Below are 18,219 nucleotides of genomic sequence, written 5' to 3' on the forward strand. Positions count from 1 at the left end.
GTGTGTGTGTGTGTGTGTGTGTGTTTTTTCCACTTGGCCACTTATATCCTTGCATTGTTATCTTTTGTCCATAGCAGCCAAGAGCCTGCTGAACAAAAAAGCGGATGGCATCAAGGTAAGTTCAGCTTCCCTCTCACTCTTCAGTCTTCACACTTCTGTTTTCGTTTCTTGTACAGAACGCTAATGTGCTCCTTTTGAAATTGTTCACCTCAGCAGGTTTCAGTTCATGTGTAAGTGTTCTTTGAACACTGGTGCATTGTGGTCAATGAACTCAAACCAATGTTAATTTTGACAGCAAATTCTGATTTAGTCTTTTGAATAACACACCATTTAGTTTTAGTCTTATTTTAGTCATCTGAAATCTTTTAGTCTTAGTCTAGTTTTAGTCGACTAAATATCATTTTTCTCCAGAATTTCCAGTCATTGAAAGTATCCATCAGTCTGTTATGGAATGGTATTAAGGTTTGAATATGCAATACAGACGCAGATTTATCGGTTGGTCCTAGACCTAGCTCTGACATTTCTGTTGTTCATGAGACATGTCATTGCCCTCGGACCGGGTGCACTGCAAAACGTTAGCGTGTTGCTAACAAGCGAAGTCAACTGAAATCAGCCAAAGCTGTGTAACTAAGACTGTGCAACTAAACACAACTAAGTATAATGTAAACCTTACTGTTGTGAAAACGTCCTCGAAACTGTGCAAAGTTCTGCAAACTCGTCCTCCTGTGTAACTGCTGCTGCGTTTGTTTAGCTGTTGCGCCTGCATTTGTCGCGGCTTTTTAAAATGGCTCTGCTGCTTCCGCATAAATCAACCTACCCTCAAAGATTCACTCTGATTGGATTTCTTCCCAACTTGTCCCACAAAAAAGAGTGGTTCTGATTGGATCTCTTCTCCATTCGTCCCTCCCTAACATTTTCGTCTCATTTTTATTTGTTGACTAAAGTGTCTGTCATATTTTGTCATAGTCTTCGTCATCATATCTGACTTTTTATTTAGTTTTTATTTAGTTTTCATCTGTGAAAAAGGTTCGTTGACGAATATTTTTCGTCAACGAAATTAACACTGACTCAAACAACACTACTGCTCTGGTAAAAACAGAAGCTCATGTCGCCTCAGTACAATCTTGCCCAAGTGAGTGTAACACATATTTCCCAATAATTACCCCCCTCTGCATTGTCAATCTGTGTGAGAGGAGGACATATGCTGTCTGAGCTGAGGAAACTGTTGGAAATTAATAACTGATTGTTAAATTATGATTAAGGGTGGGAGATCTCTCTGCCATTCTCCACTCAGCTGTCATATGATGAAATCCTCCATTGACACTAGGTGGGTGTGGGTGGGTGGGTGTGTCCACACCCTGCCTTTAACTCATTTATTTCTCCCTTGTTTAGGATGTTGATCAGCTGAACTATCATTACTATTCCACCAACACTATCATCTCGTTTTTTTTCCTTTAAAGGGTTACTTCACCCAAATAGCAGAGCATTTTCTCACGTAACCCTAGTGGTATCTAGCAATGTGTGCTTGCGTGGCACAGTCAGGCCTAGGTTAATTGTCTCTCTCGTTGTGTTGTGCCTGCTCGATGCAGAAAAGGAAGACGGACGGTATCGGACCTTTGAGGGTAGGCCTGACTGATCTCGCTGATGCCTGCAGTGGGTAGCAGTAGAAAACCCCTTTTTGTATTTAAATTTCCCCACAAGGCTGCTTCAGGCTGGGGAGGCACTGCATGACTGAACACACAGTGTAGGTAGAGGTGAAGCTCTATATATAAAATATATTTACATTGAACACCTTTTTAAGATCCAGATAATAAGTCCAATTAAATAAAACTTAAGACCTTCTTCCAGATGTTCTGATGGATCTGTTGGGAGGGGGGGGTAGCTTACTGAACAGGCCTATTCTGTTGTGGTCTTCTTTTCCAACTGGCTGAATGTGTATCTGAACAAGCAGATATATTTTTGTATTTGTAGTCCCGAACTGCATACTACAAAAATCTAACTGCAGTCTTGCTACCACGAACTAATTTTAGCTAACGTTAGCTAGCATGTCAAACGGTGCTAGTCAGTCTTTCTACGGCTCTGGGGATAGTAAATCAGCACATAGAAGAATGTAAAGTCGCACGTCAACTATTAAATAGCAAGGTGACCAGTAAAACTACAGCAAATGACTACCTCTGGCTAAAAAATAACTTACTTTAAGATGCTTCCTCAGGTTGGAGGGGGAGTAATTTGGACACTGAAAGGAGGTTGGTTGTTGGCAAGCAGAGGTTGCACTGCAGTTATATTTCGTTCTCCCTTCTCTTTCTTTACTGTGAAATGTTGTTTGAATTTCCAAGATAGAAACACATTCCTGCCCTGGCTCTGTTGTGCCGGTTCCGGCTCCATCTCTACCTCTATCAGTGATCACCCAAATAGCTCATTTTTTTGTTTTCATATTGGGACTTCTGGGAAATGCATGGAGTTGCCTTAATTTATTTAGAGAGTGAATAAACTTGTGAAACAGAGAAGTATCGTCATGTAATCCATTGATTTCAACAATGTAACTGTATTCTAAATACCAACTATTTAAATTGTAACTTACGGAATACAGTTACTCATAATTTGTATTCTGAATATGTAACGCCAGTACATGTAATCCGTTACTCCCCAACACTGTGTATAACATTTGGAGCAGATTAACGAAAAGTATTTAGGCTTCAATCAGTGCAAAAAGAGAAGTAAGACAATAGATGTGACTGTTCTTTCAAAATGCTTTTTTTTCTTTTTATGTGACTCAAGTTTAGTCATATTGTGTGTCCCCAGCATAAGAATAAATCTAAGTCTGTAGTTTTATTTCTATTTTTACACATAATATTAAATGGATGATGCCAAACGCTGACCCTGTTCTTTGTTCATTAGAGTTAGAGGTTATTTGACTCTAGCTTTAGAATGCGACTCAGAAGCTATAGCTGACAGTCCAACATGCTGTTTTGAAAACACTGATTCATGTCCATGTCTTGGTCAGGGGTGATGTTCATCACATAGTTCATCACAAGGTGTGATGTTTACATGGAACTAAGAGTAATCTGATTACTTTTACTGTTTTCCTGTGTAAATGATTTGTCATTGTCAAGGTTTTCTCTCCTCAGTTATTAAAATTCTGAAACTAGTATTTTTTTTAATATTTGGGGCGGTAGACTGATCGTCTACCAATAGGAAGGTCGGTGTTTCAATCCCTGGCCCTGCTGTCCCATGTCGAAGTGTCCTTGGGCAAGACACTGAACTCCCGATGCTGTGCCATCGGTGTGTGGGTGTGAATGTTTATCTGATGAGCAGGTGGCACCTTGTATGGCAGCCTCAGCCACAGTGTATGAATGTGTGTGGATTGTAAATGGTTCCTGTACTATGTAAAAGCGCTTTGGGAAGTTGTTAAAGGTGCTCTAAGCGATGTTGGGTGACGTTACTTCTTGTTGACGTTCGAAGTATTTTCAAACAAAATGAGACTAGCTTGCCCCTCCCTCCTCCTCATCCCATCCCCTCCCCCTCCCTTCCGTGCTTCCGTGCACTAACCCCCCAACCCCCACCCCAACTCCTTGTCGGTTATTGGCTGGACTGTGGAACACTGTTTGTGTATCTTTCGTGGTGCAGGTTGGCCAGTTTGTTATTGTTGCCATTTGTAGAGCCTGGGCTTTCCAAAGAGACCTCGATTTTTTTTTACAGTGTTTTCTGGGGGCTAGCAGATAGTGAGGAGATGTATGTATGTATAAATGTTGTAGCCTAAAAAAACGTGTGACATCGCTTAGAGCACCTTTAAGACTAGAAGAGGGCTATATAGTCACATTTGCATGTATTATGGAGTTTACATTAGGGCTGCACGATATGAGAAAAAATATCTAACCGATTATTTTGACTGTGATTGCGATATGATTCTCGGTATTAGAAGGGAATGATTTGGTTACAGGTTAGACCCAACGCTGGCTAAATTTGAGTTGCCCCTCAAGGAGCAGTTAACCATAGTCCTCAGAAATCCACCATAATCAGGTAATACTGTATATTATCCCGCCAACTTTCTTTAACAATTCTTTGTGCTATACACTGTAAACCCATCCAGTCAAATAGGGTTGACATGATCTCTTGTACAAAGATAGAAGCATTAACATGTTGGAGAATACTGTATCTCAGGTGTCTTATCCAAGTCTCAGACGTGAGAACAGCTTATCATCTCACACTATAAGCAGACAGGCCTCTGATTCGAATGCTCCAATGTGGTTATTCACTCTTCTTTTAAAGGGACATTTTGGGGTTTTTCATCCTGGACCCTATTTTCCTATGTTTTTGTGTGTAAGTTACTGATAGGAACAACAATCTTTGAAATTGGTCCAGTATTCCAGCAGGCACAGACCGAGCTGCAATGTAGCTCTACGGGGAAAATTTGCATCGTCGATTTTGTCCAGTAAAAGCTGTTTTCCCACTGACAGGCTCCGATTATTCTTATTAGATTAGATTATTATTCTAAGTGTCTGACAACATTATGGAAAGGATTCCTACAGAGATAGACCTATTGAAAACCTCTTTAAAGGGCAACTATTACATAGCATTTTCAGGATTATACTTGCATTTTATACTAGAACATGTTTACATGCTTTAATGTAAAAAAAAAAAAAAAAACACTTTATTTTTCTCATATTGCCCATGGCTGCTGCACTTGTATTCACCCTCTGTATGAGACACTCTGTAGGAGCGCCTATCTCTTTAATCCCTCCTCCTGACAAAGCCCAGTCTGCTCTGATTGGCCAGCGCGCTTCCTGGAATGTTCACTAGTATCAGCTGGAGCTACTGCAACGGAGTATATAGCAGGACTTTGTACCGTGAAAAAGCCCCAATAAAGGCTTCTAAACCAAATATTACACAACCAGACATGTCCCAGCAGTAAAGTGACCGGAATTTGGGGAGAAATGACCAGCATTGGCCGAGATTACAGCTATGTCGCAGTAGCATGTAGTTACTTAATAGTTAGCAGTATGCTAACGTTAGATTTTAATGGAATGAAGCAGCACTTTCTACCATCAAAAATCACAGATAAAGGCTTCTGAACGTGTTTCAGTAGGAATGTGACCAGGAACTGGGGAGAATTTAACAACATTAGCAGCGTAGATTACACATTACTGCCATTAGCACGTAGCTACTATAGTTAGCAGTTGACACTAATGGAATATAACAGCAATTTCTACAGTCAAAAATTGCAAATAAAGGCTTTTAAACCAAATACTACATAAACAGAAAATGTTTCAGGAGTAATGTGACCCGGAGAATTTACTGCCGTTAGCATGTAGCTACGTGGGACAATGTTAACACCACCGTAGTGGCTTAAAAAAAAAAAAAAAAACACTCCAGTCCTGCCTACTTGGAGCAGATGACTAATCATAGAAGGCTGGCTTAGAGTTGCGTAACACTTAGCCGAGAGTAGAAAAAACTGTTGAAACCAGAGTGTTCAGAATAGTTGGAAATCTGAACGTTTTAGCTCACAGGGATTTTTCTAAAATACGTTTACCTCATTATTTGTTTTGGCCACATTTAACATGAAAATCCAACATAACATTGTAGATATGACAGAAAACATGATAAAGCATAATATGTGACCTTTAAGAACTTTCTGTTTAAGCAGAAAGTTTGAGATCGCTAGCACTAAACGCACCAGACTCACTCAAAAAAACAGTACCTTTAGCGTGTATAGAGCCAATATATCTTCACATGTAAATGATGTGTTCATTTCAACCAAAAGTAGAGTTGTGATTGTGGGAAAAGTGGAAAGACCTCCTTAGAAATCCTTTCCATAATGTTGTCAGACACTTGGAATATTAATCTGAGCCTGTCAATGGCAAAACAAGCACTTTTGTGAAGGTAAATACAAGCTGGACAATTGCGATGTCACTACCCGATGTGAGTCGAGTGCAGATGTGAGTTGTGCATGCTCAGATTTAAACGGTTTACGGCATAACGCCAAGGGATCCGGATCCGTCAAACATTTTAGCTATCTATGATTGTTTGATTGCTAACGTTAGCTCAAAATGCCATTCAAGTGAAAGCCTTTGTTGTGTTTGATTGCTAACTTGTAGCCAGCAGTGAACTAACTTCGTTATGTAGGTCCATTTTTATTGTATTGACATTACAGAAGTGTCTCGTTAGCATGTTCTTGTAGGCTACTTCAGCCTCTAGCGAGGATCACAAACAAACATAGTAGTAGTTTTCTCACAAAGAATAACCTGGCAAACATTATATCTGTATAACTTGAACAAGCCTCACAAGTCGTCCTTTGCGAAGCTCCAACACTGGTTGCAAAGTGACGCATGCGCAACTCACATCTGCACTCGACTCACATTGGGTAGTCACAGCCCTATTAACTTACATTGTAGCTTGTTGACTGCAGCGATCTCACTTAATACTGGACCAATGTCAAAGATTGTTGTTCCCATCAGTCACTTAGACACAAACATAGGAAAATAGGGTCCAGGTTGAAAAAAACAAATTTACCCTTTAATGAAAGTTGGTGATGTTTTTAGCAATGGTGTTTGGTTCTTAATGACTGTTCAGACTGAAAACTGAAGCTGGAGTGTTCGGTGCTGGATGGCTCACATATTTTACACAGTGATGGACTGACTCACTGACACTCACTTGAAACATTTTTGAAAGCAACTCTTGAACACAATGCTCCACTTTTCCCTCCACAGCAGCTGCTAGAGGAGTGATTGTTTGAACACCAAGTCTTGACACTTGTGCCCTGTCCCGTCTGTCCACCTGTCTGTCCACTCTGTCACTCCAGATCAACAACAAGGCCAATGTGGTCACCAGCACCAAAGAGCCTGCCCCCACTCCTTCTCTGGTACACTGTCTCCCTGCCTTGCTGCCTGCATGTCTGCATGCCGGTCTGTCTCAAACAGTCTATCTGGCCATACTTTCAGTGATGTGTGTCTTTTTCACTTTATTGTCGATGGTGATTGTTTTTTTCCATAAAGCTTAAGAACCACAAATGTCTTTAGTGGTTGTGTTACATGAGCTGTCCACATGCATTTTATTGCATTGCTACATTTTCCTTTGTTGTTGATGACGGCTATAATGGCAACACTGGGGCCATTGTATGTCAACTGTGGCTAATGTACTCTTGTCACAGGATTCAAGCCATTGTTGTCAACCAAACTGGAGACAACACTGGTTTGCTATTGGGTGGATTTTTTACCACTGTAAATATTTTAAATGATAACCTCAATATCCTTCGAGAGTTACTGTTGGTAAAAACATTAATATCGATGATTATGATGTATCTTGTTTTGTTTAATCTCTATGCAAAGGTTTTAGAGGAGTTACATGTTGGAACTATTTCTTTGAGAACACTCCCATTAAACACAAGTTGTCATTTTTACATTTCAGTTTGTTTACAGATTAAGCAAACAGGATACATGTTGATTAGTCAACTTTAGAAGTGTTGATATATTCTTTAGCTTTGGCAGAACTAGGCTAGCTGTTTCCCCTGCTTCCAGTCTTTATGCTAAGCTAAGTTAACAATGTTCTGACTACAGCTCCAAAGTGCACAGACATGAGATTGATAGAAAAGAGAAAGCAAATCTTTTAGGGTTTGTACCTTTTTGACTTCTTATCACACAAGATATTTTCTGACAAAGTTGCAAACGTCTGATAATACTGATAATTCAACCAGGACAGTTCCACAGCCATCCAAACCTTAAAAGTACCAATCACCTGGGGCGTCCTGGTAGCTCACTTGGTTGAGCATGTGCCCTTATGTACCAAGGCTCAGTCCTTACCACAGCGGCCCAGGTTCAATTCTGACCCGTGGCCCTTTACTGCATGTCATTCCCCTTTCTCTCCCGGTGTCCTGCCTTAAGCGGTCTTATCCAATAAAGGCAACAAAAGCCTAAAAAAATAGTCACATAACACTGTTCACTGTCTATGCAAGAAATGAGGAGATTTTTACCCCTTCACTTCTATAAATCAAACCAGTCACGGTCACATGTACTGTAGCCATGCACACTTACAGCACAAATCTAGCAATGGCAACAGTGGCGTTATCCTGTGGTGGATAGGGACCATGTACTTCTGTCAGAAAACATGAGCATCACTGAGAGTTCACGTGCAGATAGCCCAGCCTGCCCTTTAGAGGTTTTAGTCAAAGTGAATCATGTTCCACAGTCATATAGCACTCGTGGACAGCAAACGCATGTACTATACGTGTGAGTGGGAAATTCATCCTGATAATTCACTTCTGTTATGTCTCGGTCCTATCCTGTGTTAAGGATGTCTTTACTCTCTTTAGAGCAGAGATCTTCAACAGGGTGTCCGGGACCCCTAGGGGGTCATCAGAGTTACGGTAGGGGGGGCCACCAAATTATTGTTACATTTTTGGAAGTCTTTTTCAAAAACTAATATTTCTTAACATTAATCCAACCTATTATTAGCAATGATAGGTGATGATGATAATGATAGGCTAACCGGCCTATAGGTAAGGTTGTCACTAAGGTAGCCATCTACAGATACAGTTCATCCTAAGGATTCACTGTGCCACATGTATGTTTAACATTAAAACATGATGTATGAAATCATGCCAACAATTATTATTGTAACAGCTTATTGAAGGGTATGTTTAAAGGCTTTAGGCTGCCCACACGTTATTGTATTGTAAGTTTAATTTTAAACAATATATGTAGTAGGGGGTCCCTGATCTGTCTATCTCAGTTAAGGGGTCCTTGGCTTAAAAAAAACATTAAGACACCGGCTTTAGAGTAAAACAGGTATATGTTTAATGTATCTGTTAAATTGTTATTCGTCAAAGGCTTCACTTTTACATTTTTACGTAAACCTTTTTCTGGATGTTTTAGCTGTAGAAAAAGAAGTTTGTATTCTATGGCTAATTTCGCTGTGTGACCAATGTGTTTAATGTCAGTTATTGTCATGATTTCATCAGTGTTGGGTAAAACTTGATCATCTGTGGTGTAACACTTGATATAATTGATGTTCAGGGAATTGTCACAACTTCCACTGCCATAACATCCCATGTGTCCATAGCATAGACTGTGTAGGTGTGTAGTCGTGCTGTAGTGATGCTGTTTTTAGTACCGACTTGCTTTCCTCTGAATAGCAGTTATGTCAGTCTCTCCTTCTTGTTTTTTCGTTTGTGTCAAACGTTCTTCCTAACTCACTTTCGTTCTGTACCAACCTCTCTTCCTACTGTTGGTTCTCTCAAATCAGGAGCCTCAAACCACTGTTATCCACAACCCAGCTGATGGAAACAAGGTACACAGCTGAGCAGATGCTAGTCTGAATCTGTGGTGTGCTGCTGATGTGTGCGCCAGTTAGAGTAAACCTTTAATGTTGCTTCTGGTGACAGTGTTTGTGTGCCATTGGATGTTATTGACACTTCTAAAACAAGGGGCTATGGTATTTCTGTGAGATATTGCATGCTGTTATCAACTGTTGCATGCCATTCTTTGACTTAACATTGGTCATCTATGTGTTCAATTTTGTGTATTACTTACTATTCTGGATATTTATGTGATTGTTATTATGTAGGATCTGAACATAAAACTGAGTTTGTCGTCCTACATGCCACTGGTTAAACCTTTGGAAGAGCATGTTCTGTCATTGTAGCTGTAAAATGAGTTTTGAGCAGTTGCGCGACAAAGGGACTATGCATGCTGTTGGAACAAAATAACGACTATGATATACCATGGATACCAAAGCTGTTCTGAGCCTTAACAGAATAGCCTGGAATCCATCTCTACATTATCATGTATAGAGCATCAGATGACAGTGTGGGAACACATGCATGCTTGTATCTTTTGCTTTGTGCAGTGACATGATGGTGTCGTAGCTCGGAGTGTGACATACAGTATTTGTTCTTGTGCATAGTGTTTTGTAGTATCTACATAAAGTGTACAGTGTGCAGCTGTTTGCCTAATGCATCGCTTGAACCAATGCAATATTCAGCTTTTTTGTATTTATGTCTACAATGATCGGATCATTGTGCAAGCAATGTGCCGTGCAACATGAGATACTCCTTATTTAACAAAGGGATGAAAAGCATTAATGTAGAGGTGTATGGGAATCCATATAAAAGATAAATCAATTTTAGTTTTGGCCATCATTCCGATTGCTAATAATAAGATGGTACTCACTTAAAGGGTGACTACCATTTTATTCAACCTGGACTCTATTTTCTTATGTGTTTGTGTCTAAGTGATTGATGAGAACAACAATCTTTGACATTGGTCCAGTATTAAGAGAGATCGCTGCAGTCGGGAGCAGAGAAACAAGCTACAATGTTGATACAAAGTTAATAGGACAATTGTCCAGCTTGTATTTACCTTCACAAAAGTGCTCGTTTTGCCGCTGACAGACTCAGATTATTATTCAAAGTGTCTGACAACATTATGGAAAGGATTTCTAAGGAGGTCGACCTTTCTGTTAGAAAGTAAGATCCTTTTTTAAACATAAAAACATCTGCGAAATTGCGTTCGCTAAACCCACCAGACTCCATGTAAATATTTAGCATCTTATAACACACTTCATTCAAAGTCAACAGAAACTAAATAAAACGATGAAAAGACGTGTTGGGTCGTCTATCCACTTTTCCAACCATCACAACTCTATAACGCATAGTTCACCAATTTACATGTGAAAATATGTTGGCTCTATACACGCTAAAAGTATTTTAAATGTAGTCTGGTGGGTTTAGCGCTAGCGACTTCAGAGCTGTTTCTGGTTGAACAGAAAGGTCTCAACGAAGTTTAAAGGTCGACCTCCTTAGAAATCTTTTCCATAATGTTGTCAGACACTTAGAATAATAATCTGAGTCTGTCAGCGGCAAAACCAGCACTTTTGTGAAGGTAAAGACAAGCTGGACAATTGTCCTATTAACTTACATTGTAGCTTGTTTCACCACTGCCGACTGCAGCGATCTCGCTTAATACTGGACCAATGTCAAAGATTTTTGTTCCCATCATTCACTTAGACACAAAACCATAGGAAAATAGGGTTGAAAAACAGGTTGAAAAAAACGGTAGTTACCCTTTAATAGCTGAGAAACCCTCTGGTTAGCCAAAGTAGTTTGAAGGGAAAATGAAAATATTTTTTATCTTAAAAATTGCTGGATGATTTCAAGCATCTAAAAGTCTGCAACCAGTGGATTAGATACCCTGGATAATCTGACTGCTTATGTTTCTAACCCCATCACACTTCTCTGTAGCGATGTAACCATGTTCCCACATCTCAACAATGAATTTCTGTTCATAATCATAACTGACAGAAATGGCAGCTACAATTACAAATATGATACCCACATGGTTAATACACCTGAATTATCCTTTAATATAATGGGAAGTATTTTGTTTTCTTATCGTGAAATGAAAGTCATCCAGGGCTTGATCATTTTTGTTCTGTAGAAGGGAAGTATCTTGACACTGATATAAGATGCTACTACCCAAAATAGGGCTGCACGTTGTGAGGAAAATATGCGATAACGTTGTTGAATATTGCGATAAAGATATTACTTGCGATAAACAAACAGATATTAAAGTGTACTCAGTTCTGCCTTTCTGCTGCTTTCAGTATTCTGCTAAAATACAACAAACTGCTTGTTGAATTTAAACTAATAAAGGAAATAATTTCCAACAAACAACAAATTTAAAAATCCAACAAATTTAACATTGAATTGAGTATAAAAGGCAGCACTAAAAGTAAAATTTTAAAGTGAAGTTTTCTACTGATATTTTCTTTCAACTGACACAAAAAATCGCCGTGTCTGTCGCTATATGTTGCAACCCTTCGCAATGTGTTTATTGTGCCAGTTGATATCGCAATGACGGTAAAAAAACGATTCATTGTGCAGCGCTAACCCAAAGTCAAAGATCAGCTGTTGTGATGGAGCACTGCGCGTACTGATCTCAGCTGACTTCTGTACTCAGCGTGTTTGGGCTTTCATGTTAGGCTAGTTTTACTCATGTCTCTTATTTGTCGTTTCACAGGAGTCCAGTGAGAGTGCCAATACCACCATTGAGGACGAGGACGTGAGAGGTAGGGACCAATACCCTTCTGTTAGCAAGACGGCTCCTAGGCACTCATTTAAACTCTTTCCTGTGATATGTGGTACCGTGTCAGGGCTCTGACCTCGTCACTACGAAATGAAATGGGACTTGAAAATCTGTTTTAATTACCACAAATTCTGGCATTCACACACTTTGCTGAATAGGTCATTTAGCCTTGACTTAAAGCTTTAGTGCGGAACTTTTTTGATATTAATGAACGTCCGTTACATTCAAGCCATTGCCAAATGAGTTGCTACAAAGCTAATTAAGACTATCAGCTCCACACAACTCTCTCTGGATTTCTCAGTATGACTATGTTCAGAAGATTGTGGCGTCCGGTGACTTTCCCGCGCAGAAACTCAAGTGAAGATAATTTCCTCTTCTGAAGAGTCCATGTTTTTTTAATCCTCCATGTCCTCCTTGGTTACTAGTAACTGAGTGGAGGAGGGGTGGGTTGTGCGCGTTCATGGAAGGCTTGTGTCGTGGATGCGCCGACAGGTTTTTTTTTTGTCATTACTTAGAATTCCTCATGGGGTGACAGAAACTATGCTTTAAACTCACTTTCGAATGTAAATCCAATAACCAGAGTTGGGAGGACCACCTACATTTACAAGTAGTGCAAGCTCACAAACAGTGGTTGTATTGCCAGATACAGCATAGGTCTATATTAAGGAAATGTTAAGGTAAGTGCTGAAAAGTTAACAATCTCCATAGAGCACAAGTCTAAATTCCACTCATCGCTATTTAAGTCAAGTCACAATTTGATGGCAATACAGCAAAATCTGGATTTGAAAAAGACTTGAAGTAAAGTTTTGGGCTGCTGTGTAAAATCCACCAACTATTGGAAAAGTATTGTGTTGAGTGTGAGCCGGCCGACACCTGATACCTTGAAGTATAACAAAGAGGTAAAAAGAAAAGGGACAAGGCTCGAGTTCAGTGAAGTGGACATTGTTCTAGTTGTCCAAAGGGTGGAATTGATTTTTGTTTGAGTCTTTCTGTTTTTGGATTGTTCACTACAGTAATGACCTTTGATAGACCAGAAAATCTGTCAGACAAAAGAGATCTGAATCTACAAGTTTTTTACATTTTGTAAAAGTGTTTATCCTTTGTCATAAGCTTAGTTATAAACTTGTTTTTAGCCTCTTAACATGTTCAAAATGTCATTACAAGTGCCTACCCATGTGAAGTGATTCCTTCCGAGTGAACACCGTGAATCTGACTGCAGTAGATGTGAAAGAAATGCATGAAGCTTCTGATAATTCAGCTCCCCCCTCCCCTCCCCCCCCAGTGCTACACCTTGTTGTATTGCATCATAGTGATACATTAATTTTCAGTTATTACAACATTAAAGGAACAGGACAGGCTTTTACAACTTTGATTTAGCTCCAGCCTCATTGACATGTCACCTTAACTCAGCTGTGTTTCAGCTCAACAATATTCCATTATAAAAATGCCCTATGCTCTGAAAATTAAGTTTAAAATCATGTGGCACTTAGATGAAAAAAAAAGATCCGTGGGACTAATGAATCCAAACTGAACCACACCTCATCCACTGTGTGTCAGAGCTGCTGTCCCACAGCGCCGCTCACAGGGCAGAAGCTGTCACCACAGCCTCACTTCTCTGCACAGTGTCCTTTTTTTGGGAATGAAATGAGTTTTTTTTTCTCAGAATGTTTCATTTGAAGGATTTTAGGATTATTTCACAAAAAGCATTGGCTCTAACACAGACCTTGTATAAACTGAGAAGAATTCTGTGATCAAGTTGTGGTACAGACTCTCGGCTATGATCGTAATGTGTGTCTGTGTGTGCTCTGGGCTTTAATTGAACAGCTTTTCTGAGGCTTGGGCTTGTTAAAGAATTTTTATCTGCCAGGATGTGTAGACTGAACTAAAACACTTTGCTTCATGTTATATGACATTTGTTACATATTATATAGACTTGTAGTAGCCAAGGCTTTGGCCTGTTCAGGGTTACAGTTTTGGAAAAGCGGCAGAGAAGATTTGGCAAATTTTTCACGGGCGCAACCCACATACTCAGCGCTGCTGCTCATTCCACAAATGCATGTTCCTTACAAATGGGGCACCATTTGAAAGGGAACTACACAGGCTTTCCAACGGTATAAGATGTATTGCGCAAAAGCATTGTTACCACAGAGAAATAATCTACCAAACACAAATGTCCTTACTTTTTGTGCTAAGTTTAGTAATAGTATCGGTGTGGTCTGCACAGAAACCAACTGGAACACATTCTACTCAAATTCAGACAGCAGCACAAATACTGACAAGAGTCAAGTATTAGTCGGTGTTGTGCGTTTGTGTCCGCGGGTGAAATCATCACTTCCTTGTTGCTTTCGGCTCGACAGTCCTTCTCCTGCCAAGGATCACTCTGTGTGTGTGTGTGTGTGTGTGTGTGTGTGTGTGTGTGTGTGTGTGTGTGTGTGTGTGTGTGTGTGTGTGTCAACCATCCATCTTTCTGTCCATGCTCTAATAGGAGATCCCAGAGGAAAAGACTATTTATTATACAGCTGACAGAAGCTCAGAGGGCATGGTTTCCACTTCACAGATACTGTGGAGCATTCAGACAGGATTCCACTGACTGAGGCAAAGCTCTTCATACTGATACTACTACTCAGATTTCATACTGAGTCAAACTGATAAATACTTTACTTTACTTTGCAGTTACTACTTGCTGTCCGGAGTTTGTACCTTCAAAGTTGTAAGCACTTAATTGGAAGTCGCTTTGGATAAAAGCTAAATGACATGTAAAATACTTATATTGATCCAGCAACAAATTTTTGCTAAGTGAAACTATACCACAGAAAAATACTGCTTCAAAGATAGAGTCCTGCATATAAAGGCTTCCTTCGGTAAAATTGAAGATTTTTGAACAATACCCAGCCCTAGTAGCTACTGATGGACCTATATCCAGGGAAATACAACGGCATGAATGTGACAGAGGTGGACACAGCTGTACAGGCTGTTGGAATCCACTTGCAGAAATAACTATTACATCAGGAGTTTGGACAAACATTACTCCAGCACCCACTGCAACAGCTCCGGTGTCGACTGAAAACGGATACGTCACTCACGCTCACAATGTCAGACTGAATAAATGAAGTGAAACGAGATAGCAATATCGAGTCGACTGCTTGTGTTTACACAACATTTGACAAGTTTGACCTCTGTTGTTAAAAGAATGAAGGATCACCTTACACTTACATCCCCAGGCATTGGGAAAAAAAAGTATCATTTTAGCATTGGGAAAGACAAAGTTATTGTATGAAAAGGTTCAACTGACAGCCAGCCTTAGGATGAGAGCAGAAATATAAAGTGTCACGAAATGGAAATGGAAAGCAATTGTGCTTGGCTGAATTACTGGAAAAGATGTAGTTACTGTAGTTTCTTCTATCCCTTTTGGTGGTTAAAGACTTCTTATATACAGTACGCTGTGTCCATAGGGCCCCATTAGCAAACTGATAGTGTCTTTGTAAACCTGGTCAGTACTAAGTTTCTATTTGCAAAGTAAAGTCCACAACATTACATCAGCTGTGTCAGGCTTTTTATATAATCAGAGGGTGTTCTGCTTGCATCCAGCTCTTCCTGTTACTACTAGCCTGTCTGAGGCAGCAGAGGCTAGTTTTATCTCTGGAACAAAAAGGCAAACTTTACGTGGGAGCATGTTTCGCCTTTCTGCAGTTAGTGTTTTGGTTTTGTTGTCGCTTGAGGGAACCAGTGCAGAGCCAGTAGCCGGCAGAACACAGCAGCAGACTGTTAGTGTTCAGTTAGCGTGGAACGGCAGTGAACCAGCTGTTGAAGGTAAATGTGTGTGGGTGTGCGTGGTGCGTGGTGCGTGCGTGCCACAACAACAGCTCTTATTCTTTCCATTCATTGTTTCCTAGCTCGCCTACTTAGTATGAAAGGTAATATTGTTGTTATATGTTGAACCCAGCTGACTAACCTACCAGTCTTTCCTTCATTCAGTGTATTTCTATGTGTTTTTTGAGATGTTGTGATTTTGGTTGGATGTTGTCCTTGTGTTCCACACTGGTCCGTTTAACCTTAATTTGTGGTTCTCTTCATATTTATCAGCGGTGGTTTCCCATCTAATCTAAAATTTCTTTGTTTCTCTGTCTCTCAGCTCGTAAGCAGGAGGTCATTAAAGTCACCGAGCAGCTGATCGAGGCCATCAACAACGGCGACTTTGAAGCCTACACGTTAGTTCATGTTAGTTTCATCTGACAGATTTCTATGTTCTACATTCTTCCGTGAATCTGATAGCTGTGTGGTGTTCTATTTCAGGAAGATCTGTGATCCCGGCCTCACGTCCTTCGAGCCGGAGGCCTTGGGCAACTTGGTGGAGGGCACCGACTTCCACCGCTTCTACTTTGAGAATGGTAAATAACTAGTGTTTCACACGGTAGAGTGAAGCATCAGAGCTGTCAGAAACACGTTTGGGATTGTAGCTATAATTATAATATTTACACAAGTTGTACACAATATACACAAGTTGTAATAAACTGGAATTCCCCTTTTAAAGTGCTGTATCAGCAGAATCCCCAAATGTGCCCCGGACTCATTGCTGTTAACCTGGGGGGACCTGAGACCTCAGAAATACCTCTTTAAAGAGCTGTCGCATTAAGTCTTAGAGCTGCAAAACCACAGGATTTGAAGTAGAGTGAGACCTCTTCCTGCAGCTCTGCCTCTCCCCTCTCTGTTGCACGGGCATATGCATGCACAAAACAGCCAATAGGAATGCTCTCTCATTAAATTGACCGGTGATTGGCTAAAGTCTCCCGTAACGGGAAATCTATCTAAAGTCTAAACACAGAGTCAAGAGGAGGAGCAGAAATCTTTCTCTCAGACCACTTGAACGACATTATTCATATATATGAAAGATCGTTGTGGAACTTTTGCCCAACGACGCCAAAACTAAAGTCCCTACCACAGCTTTAATGTTCTTCTCCTGTGAAGCTCTGTCCAAGGGGAAGCAGCCCATCCACACCATCCTGCTCAACCCCCACGTCCACCTGATCGGGGACGAGGCCGCCTGTATCGCCTACATCCGCCTCACCCAGTACATCGACAGCAACGGCATGCCTCGCACCATGCAGTCAGAGGAGACCCGCATCTGGCACCGCCGCGACAGCAAGTGGCAGAACATCCACTTCCACCGTTCCGGCTCGCCCACTGTGCCCACCAAGTAAGGCCCCCCCGTCACCCTCTCGGTGCTTCACCTCCCATTTTTTCCTGTCTACTGGAGATGTGATTCTTTGGTCTTTAGGAATCTGCTGGCTGCTGATTTTATTTTTCTAAAGACATACTTTAGTAAGAAGTCTCCCTGTTCCCTGATCAGCTTCCTTGCATTAATCTGCTGTGTATGCTGTTACCACGAGCCACTAACAATACGCATCATAAATAATAATAATAATAATAATAACAATAATGGAGTGATTGTTCTCAAATTAAGACTATAAGAAACAATCCGTATTTTAGCTAAAAGTTGAATTAAAAGCTGAGCTTGACAGTTCTTTTCCTTGGACAAAAGACAGTCGACAAAACAATCTGAAAACCAAGGTCCACTTACTTGCCTATTGTGAAGCTTTCAACTAAGGTTGGGTACAGTTTTTTTTTTTTTTTTTTTTTCCCGATAATGGTGCTAAAACAATACTTGTAAAAAGGTGCCTAAACTGTGCCTGAACCGATTCTTAAAAAAAGAGGAGCAGATAACGACAGTCAGTGACATTAAAGAACGACTTGTTTATTGCTAAGGCCATATGGTCAAATTAAAACGCTTTATTTAAAATGTAACAATAACTTATTTCACCCGTCAATTGCTGTAAACCCCAAAAAGAACCACTGGATGACAGAAGGCTACTTTACGACAACAGCTTAGATTCTAGAGTTGCACCACTCAGCTTACGAGGTGCAGTTGAATGCACCATGAAGTCGGTGTTGTTTCTCCGGCAGTGTCCATGGTGTCTCAAAGGTCAGCTAGTCTCCTCTGTGTCTTTAGCTGCAGACTGTTGGAATCCTTTCCAGTGAAATACAGCCACATGTAAGACCGTTTAGCTTTTAGCATTTTAGACCAGTGTGTGAAGTGAAGTGTTGACTAGCGTCCGTGCAGTGATGTTTCTGTTGCCTGTAACGT

General features: G+C 40.4%; 1 protein-coding gene across 18 annotated transcripts in view; it reads left to right on the plus strand.

The window, feature by feature from the left end:
• camk2d1 (calcium/calmodulin-dependent protein kinase (CaM kinase) II delta 1) overlaps positions 1 to 18,219 on the plus strand; it is a 100,556-nt gene that overhangs the window by 80,240 nt on the left and 2,097 nt on the right. For 2 of the 18 annotated variants that reach the window (XM_031299851.2, XM_031299852.2), the window contains exons 13-19: positions 75 to 115; positions 6,800 to 6,859; positions 9,238 to 9,282; positions 12,012 to 12,060; positions 16,210 to 16,285; positions 16,371 to 16,465; positions 17,043 to 17,271. In XM_031299851.2, coding sequence (XP_031155711.1) covers positions 75 to 115; positions 6,800 to 6,859; positions 9,238 to 9,282; positions 12,012 to 12,060; positions 16,210 to 16,285; positions 16,371 to 16,465; positions 17,043 to 17,271 — 595 coding nt within the window. Of the gene's footprint in view, positions 1 to 74; positions 116 to 1,589; positions 1,623 to 6,799; positions 6,860 to 9,237; positions 9,283 to 12,011; positions 12,061 to 16,209; positions 16,286 to 16,370; positions 16,466 to 17,042; positions 17,276 to 18,219 lie in introns of those variants that run through there. The other 16 variants (XM_031299853.2, XM_031299854.2, XM_031299859.2 and 13 more) reach the window with 12 other exon arrangements.

Source organism: Sander lucioperca, chromosome 17 (genome assembly GCF_008315115.2).
Source record: "Sander lucioperca isolate FBNREF2018 chromosome 17, SLUC_FBN_1.2, whole genome shotgun sequence".
In the NCBI taxonomy this organism is placed as follows: Eukaryota; Metazoa; Chordata; class Actinopteri; order Perciformes; family Percidae; genus Sander; species Sander lucioperca.